The 18,592-nt window shown below is 37.5% G+C and overlaps 1 protein-coding gene across 1 annotated transcript in view; it reads left to right on the forward strand.

Annotated features, from left to right (window-relative positions):
• Pnpla8 (patatin like phospholipase domain containing 8) overlaps positions 1–18,592 on the forward strand; it is a 42,868-nt gene that overhangs the window by 9,243 nt on the left and 15,033 nt on the right. Inside the window, exons 2-6 of the mRNA XM_031355291.1 lie at positions 2,862–3,977; positions 4,066–4,215; positions 8,886–9,037; positions 14,740–14,834; positions 16,912–17,083. Coding sequence (XP_031211151.1) covers positions 2,943–3,977; positions 4,066–4,215; positions 8,886–9,037; positions 14,740–14,834; positions 16,912–17,083 — 1,604 coding nt within the window. The 5' untranslated portion in view covers positions 2,862–2,942. The remainder of the gene's footprint in view (positions 1–2,861; positions 3,978–4,065; positions 4,216–8,885; positions 9,038–14,739; positions 14,835–16,911; positions 17,084–18,592) is intronic.

Genomic DNA, 18,592 nt, shown 5'->3' on the forward strand with positions numbered 1-18,592 from the left:
TTGCATTTTCTTTGACTGTTGTGTCAATGTTTTCTATGGTGTCTTCTGCCCCTGAGATTTTCTCTTCTGTCTCCTGTATTCTGTTGGTGATGCTTGCATCTATGGCTCCTGATTTCTTTCCTAGGTTTTCTATCTCTAGGGTTGTCTCTCTTTCTGATTTCTTTATTGTTTCTATTTCCATTTTTAGATTTTGGACGGTTTTGCTCATTACTTTCACCTGTTTGATTGTGTTTTCCTGTAGTTCTTTAAGGGATTTTTGTGTTTCCTCTTTAAGAATTTAAGAACTTCTAGCTCTTTACCTGTGTTCTCCTGTACTTCTTTGAGAGAGTTATTTATGTCTTTCTTAAGGTCCTGTATCATCACCATGAGAAGTGATTTTATATCTGAATCTTGCTTTTCCATTGTGATGGTGTGTCCAGGACTTGCTATGGTGGGAGAATTGGGTTCTGATGATGCCAAGTGACCTTGGTTTGTGTTGTTTATTTTCTTATGCTTGCCTGCCATCTGGTTATCTCTAGTGCTACCTGCCCTGGCTAAATCTGCCTGATGCCTGTCCTTCCTGTGGTCCTGGTTGTGTCAGAACTCCTCAGAGTCAAGATGTCTCTGTGATCCTATAATTCTGGGATCCTGGGATCCTGGGATCCTGGGCTTGTTAGAGTACCTGGGAGTGCAGTAGCTTCCTCTGGGTGTTTTGGGACTGTGTTGCCGCCCCTCCGTGTCTGGTTTCCCCATACGTGGGCCATCATATGTCAGCCGCCTTTCTGGTCCATCAGTAATAAGGAGGCAACAACGAGCTCTTCTCCATGCAGTTTAATCAGGAACCTTCATTTTTACTTCTTCTCTAGCTAGCTTCTTTTATATTCTTCTATATCTTCTTCTTACATCTTACTAGTTACATCTTTCTACTTTCTTCTTTCTTACTCTTATTTCCTACTTACTCCTATTCCCTACATCTTACTACATATATCTTACTGCTATTCTTATTCTTACATCTTGCTTCTATCCTTACATCTAACTTCTATCTTTATTTCTTACTTACTCCTATTCTTACATACATCTTACTTCTTACATACATCTTACTTCTATATCTACATACTTACTCCTATCTATACATACTTACTCACTATTCTCTATATACTTACTCCTAATCTCTCTCCAGCCCCCAGGCCTTGTGGGTTAAATACTTTCCCTGGTCCCAATTAGCACCAGCCACGTGGCAAAGCATAATAGGCTGCGGGAAAATCATGGCAGCTTGCATCACAAACTAGAGGCACCCAGCTTTTCCAACTAAGGCTTGTTTATCTCAATGCTCTCTGCTCTGGCCAGAGACCAGGTGTTCGATATATATATGGTGGCAGCTGGGGCTCCCCACAGGACTGACTGCAGAGTTTGTGCCCAAGGTCTGCTCAGGGCACCCGCCCAGACAGTCCGGAAGGAACCTAAGCCACTGGGCTGGTGGAGTTCCTGTGTGCCTCGGTCCTGCTGGTCCTAGTTATTACCAGTTATATTTTATCTTTTTCATGGTAGAGGTCTATTATATGCTTTGGTTTACTTTTAAGTATTTTATTTGTAGTTGGTAGCTTTTGTGAATGGAATTAATTACTAATTAGTGGTAAAAATTTATAAACCTATCTTCTAGGGAAGCTGAGAGACTTACAAGCTTAAGCCTAGCATGACTCCTAGCTGGAGGTTCTTTAGTAAGCTGTGTATAGCCCTAACACTTCATACCATGGTCACTGTGGATTAAACAGTCTGTAAAGATACACAACAGTTTAACAGAGTACTAAAAATCTGATGTCTCAAGCTAGGGAATAATTTATTAATAATAAAAAGAGAAACTGTATAATTAGAAAAACCTAGTAGGAAATGTCTCTGAATTCTTCTCCTAAACATTCTACTTCCCAACTTCTCACTGACATCTGCAATGAATGCTGTTATTTCCTCTTACTTTAAAAATGAAATCTTATCAGCATATTGGAAATACAGTAGTGCATCTTTTAAATTTTTTATTTTTTATTATGTGTTTCAGTATTTTCCCTGCATATATATCTGTGTACTATATTTATGCAGTACCCTTAGAGACTTGAAAAGGGTACCTGATCCCCTGAAATTTGGAGCTGAACCCAGTCTTCTTCTTCTTCTTCTTCTTCTTCTTCTTCTTCTTCTTCTTATTCTTATTCTTCTTTTCTTTTTAACTTTAATGTTCACTTTTATTAACATTTAAGTTACATGATTTCAATTTATCTGAATTTGTTAGCATTTAAAAACATTTTAAGTAAATAGAATTAAATCACATTCTTATTTCCCTTTTGTACCCCAACTCCTCCCAGAGACCCCCTTCAATACCTACAATATCTTTTTTGTCATATTCCTTAAAACTTATAAAATAATATAACAATAAAAATGAGTATTATAAAAGTTGTTTGATATAAAACAATCAAATTAACAGTCTTATGTAGATGCTTGTCTACAGCAATACTGAAAATATATACGTTTTTCTCAATATAAATTTGAAAAAGCACTCATCTCATAAAGTCCTCTTCTTCAAACTTGATACAAGAGCTACAGATATCAAGCAAAGAATTCAGTCTCACTCTTCGTTGTTCTCTTTCCTAGAAGCCACCTCCGAAGTTAATTGTCTATGTCTCCCTTGGGTATATAAATACTTTTGAAATATATAAGCTTGAACCCAGTCTTCTAACAAGAGCAACAAGTGCTCTCTTTACTGCTGAACCATCTCTCTAGCTTTATTCCATCTTTCTTTGAGATGGTTTGTTGCTGTGGTACAAAGTCATATGTATTAACTCAACTTTGATTTTTAACTTGAATGCTAATTAATCTTTTTCTTTTAACCATTTCAGGTAAGACCATGAATTATGGAATTTCTTAAATGAAGCATTCAGGAATGGAATGTCACATAGAAAATAAATGATATTTAAGTTATGTCTATTAATTTGACTCTAGATATATATATTTACTTCCTTAATAATGCAAGACGTCTTTGTGGGAAACAGAGAAGCAAACAGTTCCATTTTGTGTGTTCTAAACAGTATTGGCGCATGAACCATGTCAGTGTGCATAGAGAGTTTCACACAAGTAAGAAAAGCTGTAAATGGAACAGAAGTGAAGCACATTGCAGCAAACACTGGCACTCTCCAAGCAACCATGTTTTACATATTGGAATTGTGAAACTTAGCACTTCTGCTCCCAAGGGACTTACAAAAGTGAGCATTCATATGTCCCGTATTAAAAGTACTTTGAATTCAGTTTCAAAGGTTATTTTTGGCAGTCAAAATGAAATGGTTTCACGGTTAGCTCAATTTAAACCAAGTTCTCGAATATTAAGAAAAGTATCCGATAGGGGATGGTTAAAACAAAAAAATGTTAAGCAAGCCATTGAATCTCTGAAAAACTATAGTGATAAATCAGCAGAAAAGAATTCTTTTGCAGAACAGAAAAGTTACTTTGCAGATAAAGAAGATTCAGGTAAACACAGCCTTTACCATTACACATACCGTATAACCACCAGATTTGGAGAGTCATTCTACTTTTTAGCGAATCACATTAATTCATATTTCAAAAACAAGGCAAAAATGTCTCAATCAAAGGAAGATAAACAACTTCAGGACAAACCATACCTTGAAGAAAGAAAATCCAATTCTCCTGGCTCTGACACCGTGACAGACAGACCAGACTCAGGATCTCTCCCAGATGTTGAAGACAAACTTTCCAGCCCTACCCAGATGCCTGAGGTTCACCCAGTGTCTGCAAAACAAAGTATTGCTAACTTCCTTTCTCGTCCCACTGAAGGCGTACAAGCCTTAGTCGGTGGTTACATTGGTGGACTTGTGCCCAAATTAAAGTCTGATCCCAAGAGTCAGCCTGAAGAACAGGAAGAGCCTGCTAAAACTGAGCAAACTGTCGGCAAAGACAAGAAGGCAGAGGAGAAAAAGCGTGTGTTACTTCAGCGAGAAAAGGCAAGTTGTTTTTCAGTGTGTGTTTAAGAGATAATAACCATTTGTAGAGTAACTCCATCTTCTAATCATGTTTCATATGACTTTATAGATTATTGCAAGAGTGAGTATTGATAACAGAACTCGAGCCTTAGTTCAGGCCTTAAGAAGAACAATCGACCCAAAGCTCTGTATTACTAGGGTTGAAGAACTGACTTTTCATCTTCTAGAATTTCCTGAAGGAAAAGGAGTAGCTGTCAAGGTAATTTCAAATTTATTTAATATTTGTCTTGAAATAAAAATTCAAATAAACCTATTACAGTAGGGAATGCAAAGCCTTTTTTATTTATACATTTTTGTTCTTTTAAATCATACAGTATATATTCAGGAATTGTCTCATTTTGTGATTCACATTAGGCTAATGAGTTCTGTTTGTCCTGTGACATAAATTCTGCTATGATCAGGAATATTTATACTTTGAGGTAGGCCTATGTAAAAGTGGAACATATGTTTAAATATGTTAGTTACATTACTTCAGAATTGTCAAATTCTTAATTGCAGTGCAGCTCTTTTACTATGTAATCATTTTTCAAGATAGGAAATAGCCAGATGTGGTCAAACACATTTAATCCCAATATTTGGATCAAAAGAGTGAGACCAGCCTAGGCTGTTTAGCAAGATTCTGTCTAAAAACAAAAGACAGGAAACATAATACAGAAAGCCATTACTAATGTTTGTTTTAAAATCCCACTGTGGTCTTTTTACATTTGAAGTCCAAAACATATGAATTAATGATTGATTTGGTAAAGCAGTTAGCGTTCTTTGCCTCAGTATTTTATGTATACAGTAGTAGACAAAGTTTAGACTTCATTAAATACACCATTTAAAGAGAAGCTAAGTGAATAAAGAAGGTGAGCCTCTTTATACTGAGTTTACTTGTACACTTTATTTATTTTATTGGGTATTTTATATATTTACATTTCAAATGTTATCCCCTAATTTGGAAATGCCATAATGATATTGTTACCATTTCATTTAAAACCCAGTTAGTGCTTTTTTAACCTACCACTCAGAAAATTGTTAATTCATACTTTCTTAGTGTTTGATATCTGTCCTGTTGAAAAGTATTTCTTTGAAATGTACCCTTCAATAGTTTTACATTGTATAACACATACATTCAGAGCTTAAATATTTCATATTCCTAAAATTTGAGATTTCTCTTTCATGTATTGATGTATTTTTGGAGTTATGTTTTTGAAATACATATGTGTGTTTAAGGATAATGTTCATGTCAGAAGAGATCTAAAATATAATTACTGTTTTAGTCCTCCAAGTTGCTGTAACAAAATACCTTACACTGAGCCAGGCGGTGGTGGCGCATGCCTTTAATCTCAGCACTTGGGAGGTAGAGGCAGAGGCAGGTGGATTTCTGAGTTCGAGGCCAACCTGGTCTGCAGAGAGTTCCAGGACAACCAGAGCTCAGTAAGGTATTTTGTTGCAGCTTATGACTCAGTCACACAGCAGAAGAAACAACAGCGCAGCTCATTTTCAGCCACACTTCCAAGATCTTTAAACTCATGTGAGGCAGAGGTCTTATGTCCTAAGCACTTCCTGAAAGACCTTACTTTTAATATTGTACTAGGAACTAAGTTCCAACATGAGCTTTACAAGAGACCTAGTCTTCAGACACTAGCATATGATTTAAAGAATGATTTAATAGCATCTTATGCAAGAATAACATAGATATTTTGTAAGTGTCAATGGACATTCAGAGACTCAGCACAGAAACAAACAGAACATCACTAGTACCCAGAAGTCTTTCTTCTCCATCTCAGTCTTAGTCTGCAGAAAGGATAATTTGGGCTCCATGTATGATGACTTTCTTTCCCTCAGCACATTGATAGGATTTACTCAGTGTGGCAGGTAGTTGTAAATGATTTGTTCTCCTTTTATTTATTATGGTGGGTCACAATTTATTGTTTGTGTTGTACTGTTAATAGATCTGGGTAGTTTTCAGCTTTAGCCTGTTAGAAATCATCATGATAGTTGAACTGTTGAGTATTCTCTTATATTTGAGAACTGATCCCAAACCCAAGAAACCTTGAGTACCAAGAAGAAATGTAGCATAGAAATTCTATTTAGATCAGTCAGAAACAAAAATCTAGGTAGTTGGGGAAAGTTGTCATATTTCCCCTAAATAATAATCTAAAACCAAGGAACTGAAGAAATTGTGTCATGTTTTGCTTGGTATGATCTTTCTCAACTAAACTTTTCTTGTTGCCAGTTTCTCCCATTGTTTTAAGCAGCTTTTTTCTTCTTTATATTCTTCAGTTAGGTTCATTATGTAAGTTTACCTAGGCCTTAAATTTACTTTGTAGTTCATGCTGGCCTGATCATTGTCATCCTCCTGCCTCTGCCTTTCCTCAAGTGCTAGATTTGTAGGTATGTACCACTTTGTAGGCGGCCTACCAGCTTTTTCACTGGTTGACAAAGTTCATTTGTCGTAAGTTATGGTACAAGCTTTCCAGGAGAATGTGGGTGTACCATGTCTTACCCACCTGTCCTTATCTTTTCAATCTTTTTTAAAAAGAACAGATACTAGTTTTAATTTAGTCCAGTTTATATGTGTTCAATTTAAGAAATATTTGAATTTCCACATTTTGCCTGCTAAGTGTAGCTCTCACCACTCATCAGAGAAGCTTTTTGGGGGGACGTGGAAGGCAGGGAGAATTGCAGTAGTGGTAGTGGAAAGATTGTAACAGCCAGAGATTCAGGATACTTACTTGTTGCTGGGTTGTATCCCCTGGACATGACAGGGAGAGTGTACCCACAAACTCACAGCCAATTTCTTCCACTGTTTTAAGCATCTTTTCTTTTTCTTCTGAACTAGACAGGCATAATGATAACATTAATTGAAATGCCAATGTGGTGGGAGACTTTCCAGAGGCTTCTACTTTTAGATGAAGAAATACATGCAGGTTTTCAGTGGCTGCTGAGAGGGAGAACCAGTTTCCTCCAGGGAAAGGCTCCCATACAGGTTGTCTAAACCCAAGTGGTGTGTCCTGGACATGGACATTTAGGCGAAGCTTAATGGACTCAATAGGTTGTGTGGACACACACACGCACGCACGCATGCACGATTACCGTGACCATCATCAACAACAAAGAAGAAGAGGTCATGAGTTTTGAAGGGAGTGGGGCATAGGAGGAGAGGAGGTAATGATGTAGGTGCAGAACTCATATATGAAGTTCTCCCTCCCACAAATGAAATTGCCTAACCTAAGTATTTTTCTGTTTCTTCTAAAATTGTTTTTGCCTTTCACATTTGTATGTATTGTTCATCTAGAATAGATTGATTTTACTGTGTACGGCAGAAGATTTTATACTTTTACATGGCCAGCTAAACAAGTGACCATTTATTGGAAAAAAAATCTTGCCATAAGTATCAATTTGCTCTTTGTTTTCCTTCAATATTTGAAAAATTCTTCTATGTGAGTGCCTATGTATCTTTAATTAAGCTTATTTTGATAATTTATAAGTATGTGATGCTTTGGATGTAGGAGGATTACCTCCGGTGTTTGACTATGTGATACTGACTTGACATTCGTCGTGACTTTTCTGTATGCTGGGCATTGTGAGTTTCAAAAAGATGTAGATTTCTTTGTCCAGAAAGTTACTTTGCTCTCCAGATGACATACAACCTTCAGTAAGTTTGGACAGAACTGAGTTAAGGATGCTTAGAAATTGGGAAAGACAACTAGTTTTCCCTGTTCTTAGGGTGTATTCTTATGCCACCACCATGCCTTGGGTCCTAAAACTTAAGAATACAAAACATTTTTTTTTTTTCCAGAAAGCTTGAGTTTAGCATTTTTCCCTCACATATACCCTACTTTGAGAATTCTGCAGGTGTATTAAATTGAAATCAGCCATGCAGTGAAGCCCCACCTCCATGAGATCGCATGCTTAGCAGAGCTGGGTTCTTTGTTCCTTTTTTGGCCTTCTCAACCAGGCCCAGCTTTTCTAGCCTTTGTGTCTTCCCAGAGTCGGCAAATGAGCGAGTTTATCAGCTTTTCCTAGGCAGCAGTTATCCTTGTCTTGGAAAGCTACTGTTGGCTGCTTCAGCAGCTCTGTACTGGGTTAAAAAGGCTTCCTGAGTTTGCTCAGGCTTCTCTACTTGCTCTCAGCATGTCTGCCATTGTTCAGATTTCTGTATATTATTGTTCAGATTTCTTTTGGTGCTCAGTACTAGCTAAACAAACAGAACAGCAATAAATTAAAAAAACAGAACAACAATAGTATTTCAGTTTGGCTGATCAGAAAGAGAAGCAAACTGAATAAAACACTGGAAAATTACACAGTTTATTGAACATTACATAACTCAGCTTTTCCCTTAAATTTATGCAAACTTTTTATCAAAATTACTACTAATTGTATTAAGATATTGTATTTTCTATATTGAGTGTTGGATTTTTTTCTTTTTAAAGGCAGTCTTGTTATGTAACCCAGGCTGGCCTGGAGTTTATTCTGTAGCCCAGGCTGGCCTCAAACTCACAGTCCTCCTGCTTTAGACCCTTGCTGGGATTATAGGGATGTAAATTATGGCACACATTGTACATTACAAGAAAATATGTGGACAGATGCTAGTTTTTGTCTTCAAATTAGGACAAATATATGCTAAATTATTATTGATATTAACATGTCATAAAGTAATCACTTAATTACAGAGAAAGTAATAAGCACACTTTGATTTTATGATCTATTCATATCAGCTAAAAATACTTGTTTTTTTTTTTGTTACAGGATGCCACTGTTTGACCCAGGCCATATAACCCTGTATTTATGTCTTTAATGTTGGGATTCCACAAATATACAATGACACTAGTTCCTTCTTGGTTTGACATAAGTAACAAGATATCTTTTTTCTCAATGTAGGAAAAAATTATTCCACATTTATTACGGCTGAGACAAATTAAGGATGAAACGCTTCAGGCTGCAGTTAGAGAAATTTTGGCCTTAATTGGTTATGTAGATCCAGTGAAAGGCAGAGGAATCCGAATCCTCACGATTGATGGTGGAGGAACAAGGTAAGGCTAGAAAAAAATGGTTTTTAAAAGACTAAGAGGTACTTGCTCAGTGGTGGCGCACGCCTTTAATCCCAGCACTTGGGAGGCAGAGGCAGGTGAATTTCTGAGTTCAAGGCCAACCTGGTCTACAGAGTAAGTTCCAGGACAGCCAGGGCTACAGAGAAACCCTGTTTCGAAAAAAAACAAAAACAAAAACAAAAAACAAAACAAACAAACAAAAAAACCTAAAAGACTATAGGTTCTATTGAGCTTTAGAGAGCTTAAAGAAAATGGTTTAATATAGTTATCATAAAAAATATAGTTATAAAATCAATTTTTAAAGGTAAAACATAAAGCCACTTTTATTTATGATTATAAAAGATACTATGACATTTGGATCATTTTAAATTTTGACTTAATCTTTTTATATTACAGATTTCATCTTTAGGAACTCACCAACCATTCTCTCAAAAAATTACCTTTTTTTAACTTTAGTTTTTTTGGAGTCTAGCTTTTCACATAATAAAGTGATGCTTAGAAGGAGAGTCTAGGCTATCAACTTGTTGCTTCTCTGTCTTCCCTCATGCTGTTGGTACAATACCAAAACAAATACAGACATGCATACACACACACACACAAGCTCATTCAGGAAGCAATTTTATGATCAGTCTTAACCCTTATTGCCTATAATCATCATCTGTGCTTAATTCTTTCATAGTTTACATTGTCATAATTTGCCTAGCTTCTGGCCTTGTCTTTTGAACATTTTCCCTAGAATCTTCTATGTTAGGTATCTGTTTCCTTTGTCTTCCCCTCTTACCTCAGACTTTGGCTCTCCTTGTACACTGCTGTATATAAGCAGTGCCCCTTTTGTTCCATTTCATAGCTGTCCCCGTCATCAGGTCCTTCAGACTTTGACTTGGATATAAAGTGAAGCCGTAGATGAGAGAAGGTAGCTATTTTAGAACCTAGATATAAGACAGTTAGTAACCTCAGATAATGACCATGGCAGTGCTGAAGTAGGAAGAAAGGATTTATATAAAAATTTTGAAGAAAATGAGACTAGATATAGTAAAGATCAGTTAAGATCATGTTAGGTATAAACCCTGTGAATGATCATCTGTGCCTTTGCAATTCTGTTTATCACGAGGAGAAAAGAGAAGAGTAGGAAAAACAAAATGTATGATTGAGTCTTTGTGCATGCTGTCAAGGAAAGCAAAGCCAAGTGAAGGCAGGCATAAAAAGTGATAGTGCTGCCATCAACTTTATAATCATTAACTGTGGATAAAATTAATACTTATCATCTGAAAGAGTATTACAAGTCATCAACATTGTTGTTTAAAGTGAAAACTTCAGTATCTTGGAAAACACATTAGTTATTTACTGCCAGTAAAGTGCAAACTGGAATAGACTGTGGAAATCAACATGAAGATTCCTTAAAGAATCTGCCACATAGCTCAGGTATAGCACTTCTGGGCATACACCTGAAAGCCCCTGAATCTTATAAAAGAGGTACTTGCTCATACATGTTCATTGCTACTGTATTTATAACAGCTAGGAAATGGAACAGGCTAGATGCCCACCGACTGATGAATAATAGACAGTGAAATATCATACATATACAATGGAATGTTGTGAAATTTGCTTATAAATGGGTGAAATTGGAAAAGCTATTCTGATTGAGGAAATGCAGACCCAGAAAGACAAATGTCACATGTTCTCTCATATGTGGATTTTAGATTTATGTTGTTAACATGAAATGCTTATAGAAGCCAGGAAACTAGAAAGTAGACACTGGGGCAGGAGGAAGGAAGACCTTAAGGGAGGATATTAGAACATAGATGGCAAGTGAGGTGAGGCAATGCAGACCCAAAGGAGTTAGGATCCTGAACAATGGGGTGCAAATGGGAAAAATGAGGATGAGAAATAAAGAAGACAAGAGCAATAGTGGGAACCAGGAGGTCTTACATAAGCTGATGACTTATGCTAAGTAACTTTATTAAGAAGTACAGCATCCAGGGGAAGGGCCAAGGTCAGCTGAGAGCTCAATCAGACAATATTGGCCAAGAGAATGCAAGATACCCCAACACCACTGCCTAAGTACTAATTACCACAGCTCAGCTGGAAGGGACCAGTCCTCAAAGACAAAAACTTTGATTCCTTCAAGGAACCGGCTCCAGCCTAAGAGCAGCCTTGCCATATCTGTTTCTGGAGAAGGACATAGAACTGGAGTTCTCTTGTTTTTTCATCGGTGCCTCTGAGAAAGTCTTGGATTAGTCTGGCCTCTATAGTGGGCAGTGGAGAGTAAGAGAGAAGATGGGGTGGGGATAGGTATAATTAACACTAAGGGTGTTTGAATTGGAGTTACCTTGTAGGAAGGACAGAGGAATTATCAAACAGAGTTCAGTGCTATGTGTGGGGTATCTCCCTTCCAGTTGTTGGTCAGGGGCTTCCAGATACCCTCTCCAATCAATACAGGTTAAGGCCATCTCCCTTGGTCACCCTCCAGAACTTGATGGTAAGACCAGTGTTGGAGAAACCATACATTTTGATCACAAGACATGGACAAATGAAGTCTGAATTAATTTTGAGTTCCCTCCCTGCTGGCTAGATTTCATCGAGCCAGAAGGTTCTATGCAGGCTGCTGGGGAGAAAAGTCAGTCATGTTCTTACACAAAGATGAGCCCTGCAAGCTGCAAGGAACCCACCTGGCAAGATATGCACATTGGTGTACTGACCAGCAGCTTTCTGACTTGGTTATAGGATTTTTATGCAGGAGGAAACTCATGCCTGGTAAACCAGGCTAAGAACCAGTGACCAAGGAGGTCTTAGGCCCCAGGGTAGAATCTACTATTGTTCTCCTAAATGCAAATAGTATCAAACTGCCTTCTAAATACTTCTGATTTGTAGATTAGTGAAGTGTTCAGCCTACGACAGAGATGCTTCTTTGTGCAATGGATTGCAGTTAATGTAGAGATGCACAACCAGTGAGAATACAGAGAATAAGTGACTGTATACTCTCAACTAAAGGAACTTCCTTTATATCCTAAAAATCACACTTCCTTCCCTAATGCTGAGAGAACATTTTGAAGAGGGGGCAGTAGTTATAGGAGCCAGAGGTTGGAAAGAACTGCTACAAGACAGGGTTGTTGTACATGTGAACTTAAGGTAGAAAATACTGCACAAAATGAAGCCACAGCACTCAGACTTCCATGGAAGAAGAGCTCCTGAGTGAGACCTACCCCTTTTGAGAACTATCAGCAATTAATGGCAACCAGAGATGGGAGTATAAGTTTTCTTTGGCCGTATGGCTTCTTTCATGCATTGCTCCACTATGCCATTGGGTGGCTCTGTATCCATGCATGTAAGGACAGCACTGATTGGACAGAGAGAGAAGAGAGAATAAAATATTGAAGGTATAAAAGGGGGGTTCCAGGAGGGGCTGGGGGAAGGAGAAGGGAGGATGATCAAAATGCATTGCATATTTGTATGGAATTATAAAAAAATAGATAAAAAGCCATTTGTGTAAGTGCTTAATCTTTAAGCATTTTGTGAGTCACACAGAGAGGAGATAGTGAGGACATAATGGAAAAATCTAGGAGTGTACATGGATAAACGTTAGATAAGTAATCTTCCATTGGCAGTGTCTGGAGATAGTTCTGGTTGTCACTGAAGGACTGACATCCTACATGCAGAGCACCCCAGAGCAGTGTTAGTTGACCCACAAGAGTCCCTCATTCTGCAGTTGAGGAACTTGAGTTTAGGAAAGTAAGGCAACTAACCAGGAAGGGAGGTTTGTATTGAAACACAATGATGCAAGAGATTGTAAAAGAGCCAACGTATTTGTCTGTTTTGTTTTGTTTTTTTGAAACAAGGTCTCACTGTGCATCCCTGGTAGTCTTGCAACTATCTATGTAGCTATGCCTCAGTCTCCCAGGTGCTGGAATTACAAGTGTGTGCCCGCACACTTAGAGCAAGAATTATGTCTTTATTCTGTATGTGTAAGAAGCACTAGTTACATAGTGCTAGGCATATATTAGCAACTTAACAAGTCTTCCTTATATTATTAATTCTGAATTCATTTATTAGTGTTCTTTGTTGGTTTCTTTTCTTTATTTAAATAAAGTTACTTCACTCCCTATTTGTATATGTACTTAGAAAAGTTTTGGAAGGAAAGGGAAAAGACAATCCATAAATCAGAACTTCGATATTTTAATTTATTCAAGTATTTTTCTTGTGGACATATGCATTCATATTTAATTCCTTTGCAAAAGGTAATAGATGTCATATTGCTAAATCTACTTTAATAGCACCATGTTTAATTCTTCGTGTTTTACCTAGAATTATAATATAGCAACACTATTTTAAGCCATTGTCTCACAGTTCCTGAAGTACACATTACTTATCTCAGCTTTAAAAAAAAAAGTCATGTTGGGTGTGGTAGTGCAATATCTTTAATTCCAGCACCTAAGAGGCTGAGAGAGGCAGGGGCATCTCTCTGACTTCAAGTTCACCCAAGACTATATAGTGAGTTTATATCTCAAAAGAAAAGGAAGCGAGCAAGTAAGCAGAAGTCAACACTTGGTGTCCTACTACAATCTAGATATGTTTTAATGATCTCCCTTAGCCCCATCAAGGTACAGTTTGAAACTTCATTGTCTTGTAATACTGACTTACCCCTCATCATGTATTGGGGATTTGAACTTGTCATAAATAACTCTTTTAAAAAGCAAAACAAAACAAAACAACAACATAGGAACGTTTTCTTTCCATTTGTTTGTTTGTTTGTTTGTTTTTTGAGACATGGTTTCTCTGTGTAGCCCTGGCTGTCCTGGAACTCACTCTGTAGCCCAGGCTGGCCTCAAACTCAGAAATCCGCCTGGCTCTGCCTCCCAAGTGCTGGGATTAAAGGCATGCACCACCATTGATTTTTAGAATTGTCAACATATGTGATACATCCTAAGTAAGCTGAAATCCCCTAGACGCTTTTACATTTCCCATTCTCATTTAGTAGTAGTGAAGCTATTTACTATTATCTCAAGAGTTATTTACTTCCTTTAGTAAAGATCTAGAAATGAACAAAGTGTCAGTAATAGTAACTCATACACTCTTTTGGTTTTTTGAGACAGGGTTTCTCTGTAGCCCTGGCTTCTGGCTGTCCCAGAACTCAGTCTGTAGACCAGGCTCCTCGAACTCAGAAATCCACCTGCCTCTGCCTCCGAAGTTCTGGGATTAAAGGTGTGCGCCACCCCTGCCCAGCTAACTCATACACTCTTAATGTAGAGATGATTCTAAGTTTATTGTTTCAAAAAACTTAATGAAAAACTAAAGAAGGTATGACCACTGAAACATAAATGCAAATACATGGGATTATAGGTGAACAACTATATTAATAAAAGAAGAAAATGGTTTATAGTATTTCAGAACCTCTGAGGATGTTTTTTAAAAGTACTTACAGAATTGAGGCTTTTAAAATATCTAATATTGTCATATCTTTATATTACTTAAAAACAATACTACAATGTATCAGTACATTATCATTGCACAGGCTTTGTGTTAGTATTTTGAAGTGATCCTAAAATTTGGTCAGATGATTTTTATTGATGCTAGTTCGAATTGTTTTCATATTAGTATATAAGCTGTAAAAGTTTTTAGAATTGTTTTATTCTTTACCTTGAATTTCCCTTGAAACAGAAATTATCAATTTGTTTTCTGTTTTACAGAGGTGTGGTTGCTCTTCAGACTCTGCGGAAGTTGGTTGAACTTACTCAGAAGCCGATTCATCAGCTCTTTGATTACATCTGCGGTGTAAGCACAGGTAATTATCATCATGTGCATGGGTGTGTGCCACCAGTGGATCACAGACCAAGAACATGCAGCACAGGCTTGAGATCATGGACCTTCTCTGAAAGGGTGGATACTAATTTCACAACTTTAATGATGAACAATTGTTTGTATGATGAACTTTTAAAACTGATTATAGTTTAAATATGTAACTTTTTAAGTTTAAGCATTTAAAATGACTTATTATTATACTTTCAACCAGTTGCATTGGCAAGGAATAATTACGAATTCCTGATTTTGAACGTAGTCACTTGTAAGGGGATGGTGGTAGAAGGATACAGTGGTAGGTGGTCAGATGCCACTTGAGTTAATAGGAAATTAAAGGTGCTAAAAAGGTCTATTTGTAAGGAATAGCAGAGTAATTTTTTCCTATGTTATTTATATGGTGATTTGAACGTAGAACAAATGTATCTTCAGTTTTAAATAGCTACTTTTAAATTTTACTAGTTGGTATATATATGGGGTGGAAAAAACCAATCCCAAGTTCAATTCACTTCAGATTCACAAAATAGAAAAATGAGATCTACCTCCAGACAGGCAAAGAGCTACAAAATTATTGTAAAGAAAGAGGCAGCAAGCAGCCAGGCATGGTAGCACATGTGTTTAATCTCAGCACTCTAGATGCTGAGGCAGGACGAACTTGAGTTCTAGGCCTGCTTGGGCTCCATAGATTTCTTTTAATATATTAGAATTTATTGTGACTCTTAAAATAAGAAAAGGTGATTTGCCTCTGAATACTTGTCAAAGAGACATTTTCCTAAGGATATTATCATTTGTTTACTTGTTTGTTTTGAAACATTACTCTACCCATTTCTGTTAAATTTGGAGTGGACCTGGCAGTTGAAATGTCTCATGGTAGCTTCTTGTTGAGTGACTACTACAGTTGAGCCCACAAACCAGTGACCAATCATGATGTTGTGTAGCATGTAGGTTTCTGTGTCTGTAACATTTCTTTCTACTATACTTTTTTAGTTATAAGTGCTGCATAATTTTTCTTCATTTCCCCGTTTTGTTTATTCCTTAGTTGGTTTTTATGACATCAACAAGCACATATTTATTTAGTTTATGGGTAGTGTCCTTACTAACCTTTAGACTTTCTTTCTGAAAAGAAAGGCACTTTGCTAGCACTCAGGAGGCAGAGACAGGAGGATGTCTGTGAATTTGATGCCAACCTGGTATACATAGCAAACTCAAGGACTGCCAGGGCTACATAGAGAGACCCGCTCCTCACCATCACCTGCCTCCCAAAAGGCATTTAATTTTTTTTAGCAAATTATTTGTTTATTAGGATTATTGTCCAATTTCAAAAATTTTTTGTTTAGTTTAATCTATAATATTGCCTTTTTAAGTTATCAGTTATTTAATCTTTTATTGGAATGATACCAATTACAATACAATACACTTTTTGGGGGCTGGAGAAATGGCTTTGGGATTTAGAGAACACTGAATTTCTTCAGGACCAGGTTCAATTCACAGCCATCTGTAACTCCAGTTCCAGGAAATCCAGTGCTCTTTTCTGCATACTAGGTACACATGTGTGTAGACATGAATGTATTCATAACACTCTTTACATGTTAAGTGAGTTAGTAGGTCTTTGCCTGTCTTGCTGATCCTCACCCTTCCAACACCCCATTTTCTTTAGTTAGGAGTTAGGCAAGTACAATCACTAGGTGGCAGTGTGTCCCACCAATTACAACTGGTACTTGAAATCAGCTATTTAAAGGACATTCTAGAATATTTAATATCAAAATTTTATCATATTGATTCTAGGACCAAACTGAGGGGGAACTTATTTAATGAGTTCTCAAATAAATTGTATTCTTTTAGTAAAACATGGTTTTACTTCCCATGACATCTTAGATATAATTTAATTTAATGTAATATTTATACCCATTTCACAGATGGTAAAACTTGGGACTCTGAGAATTGCTTTGTCCCAAGTTAAGTTAGAAAGTATCAGAGGTAGAATTTCAGCAGGTTGTTCAGAGCCATGTGTAAATTTTAAGAGCAGTCACATCACTAATGATAAACACTAAGAATGTTTATTTCAGGGGCCATATTAGCATTTATGCTGGGATTGTTTCACATGCCACTGGATGAGTGTGAGGAACTCTATCGGAAGCTGGGCTCAGATGTGTTCACACAGAATGTCATTGTCGGGACCGTCAAGATGAGTTGGAGCCATGCGTTTTATGACAGTAACACGTGGGAAAAGATCCTTAAGTGAGTTTCAATCCCTTTTAAAATATTTTTGGTATATAGGTGTTTATATATATTAAAGTTTAAAAAGTATAGAAAATACAAAGAATAATAATCTTCGCACTAATTGAAAATAATCACTATGACTGTGTTGGTGAGTTATGTTCTAGTGACAGGTTCTTGAATTTATATAAGATTTGCATGTGGAAATTATAATTACCTTTTATGGTTTGTGTGAGAGTATATATGTTCATATGTTCATCTCTGTGTATGTTTATATGTATGAGGATCCATGCACATGCAAGTGGAAGCGAGAGATGGATGTTAGGTGTCCTCACCATCACTCCATTATTTATTTTTCCTATTACTGTGTGTATGGTGTATGGGCATACATTGTCTTAGTTAGAATTTCACTGCTGTGAAGAGACACCACGATGAAGGTAATTCTTATAAGAGAAAATATTTAATTGAGGTTGGCTTACAGTTTCAGAGATTCAGTCCATTACCATCATGGCAGGAAATATGGTAGACTGCTGGCAGACATAGTGCTGGAGGAGCTGAGAGTTCTACATTTTGATCTGAAGGTAGCTCTGAAGGAGACTCTGTCTGCTGCAGGCATCTGGAGGAGGCTGTGGATTGCACTGGCCAGGCTAGAGCCTCGTATTTGAGACCTCAGAGCCCCACCTCCACAGTGATACACTTCTTCTAAAAGGCCACCTCCCATGGGGCAAGCATATTCAGGCCAGCACATGAATATACTATGGCATGTATGTGGAGGCCAGAGGACAACTTTGGAGTCAGTTCTTGTCTACCTTTTCTTGTAGTCTAGGGATTGAAGTAAGGGTGCCAGACTTGTGAAACAAGTGCCTTTACCCACTGAGCCATCTTTCCAGCCCTACTTATTTTTGGAGACAGGGTCTTTCACAAAACCTGGAGGTCATCAATTTGCCTAGACTGAAAATAAACAAACCCCAAGGATTCACTTGCACCACTTCCCCAATCCTAGAATTACAGGTCCACACCACCATGCCATTGGTTCTGGGGACCTGAACTCAGGTCTTCATGCTTATGAGAAGGAATTTCACAGGTGGAGTCCTCCTTAGCTCGTGGTAATTGCCTTTTTTTTTTTTTTAAAGTAGAGGCTCACAGCCATCCATTGGACTGATTACAGGGTCCCCAATGAAGGAGCTAGAGAAAGGACCCAAGGAGCTGAAGGGTTTGCAGCCTCTTAGGAGGAACAACAGTATGAACTAATTAGTACCCTCAGAGCTCCCAGGGACTAAAACTCCAACCAAAGAGTACACATAGTGGGACTCATGGCTCCAGCAGCATATGTAGTAGAGGATGGCCAAGTCAGTCGTCAGTGGGAGGAGAGGCCCTTGGCCCTGTGAAGGTTCTATGCTCCAGTGTAGGGGAATGCCAGGGCAGTAAGCAGGATGGGGTGGGATGGTGAGCAGGGGAGGGAACAGGGGATTGTTTTAGTTTTTGTTTTCTTTTTCTTTTTCTTTTCTTTTTTTTTTTTTTTTTTTTTTT

The sequence above is a fragment of the Mastomys coucha genome, unplaced genomic scaffold (assembly GCF_008632895.1).
Source record: "Mastomys coucha isolate ucsf_1 unplaced genomic scaffold, UCSF_Mcou_1 pScaffold6, whole genome shotgun sequence".
Classification (NCBI taxonomy): Eukaryota; Metazoa; Chordata; class Mammalia; order Rodentia; family Muridae; genus Mastomys; species Mastomys coucha.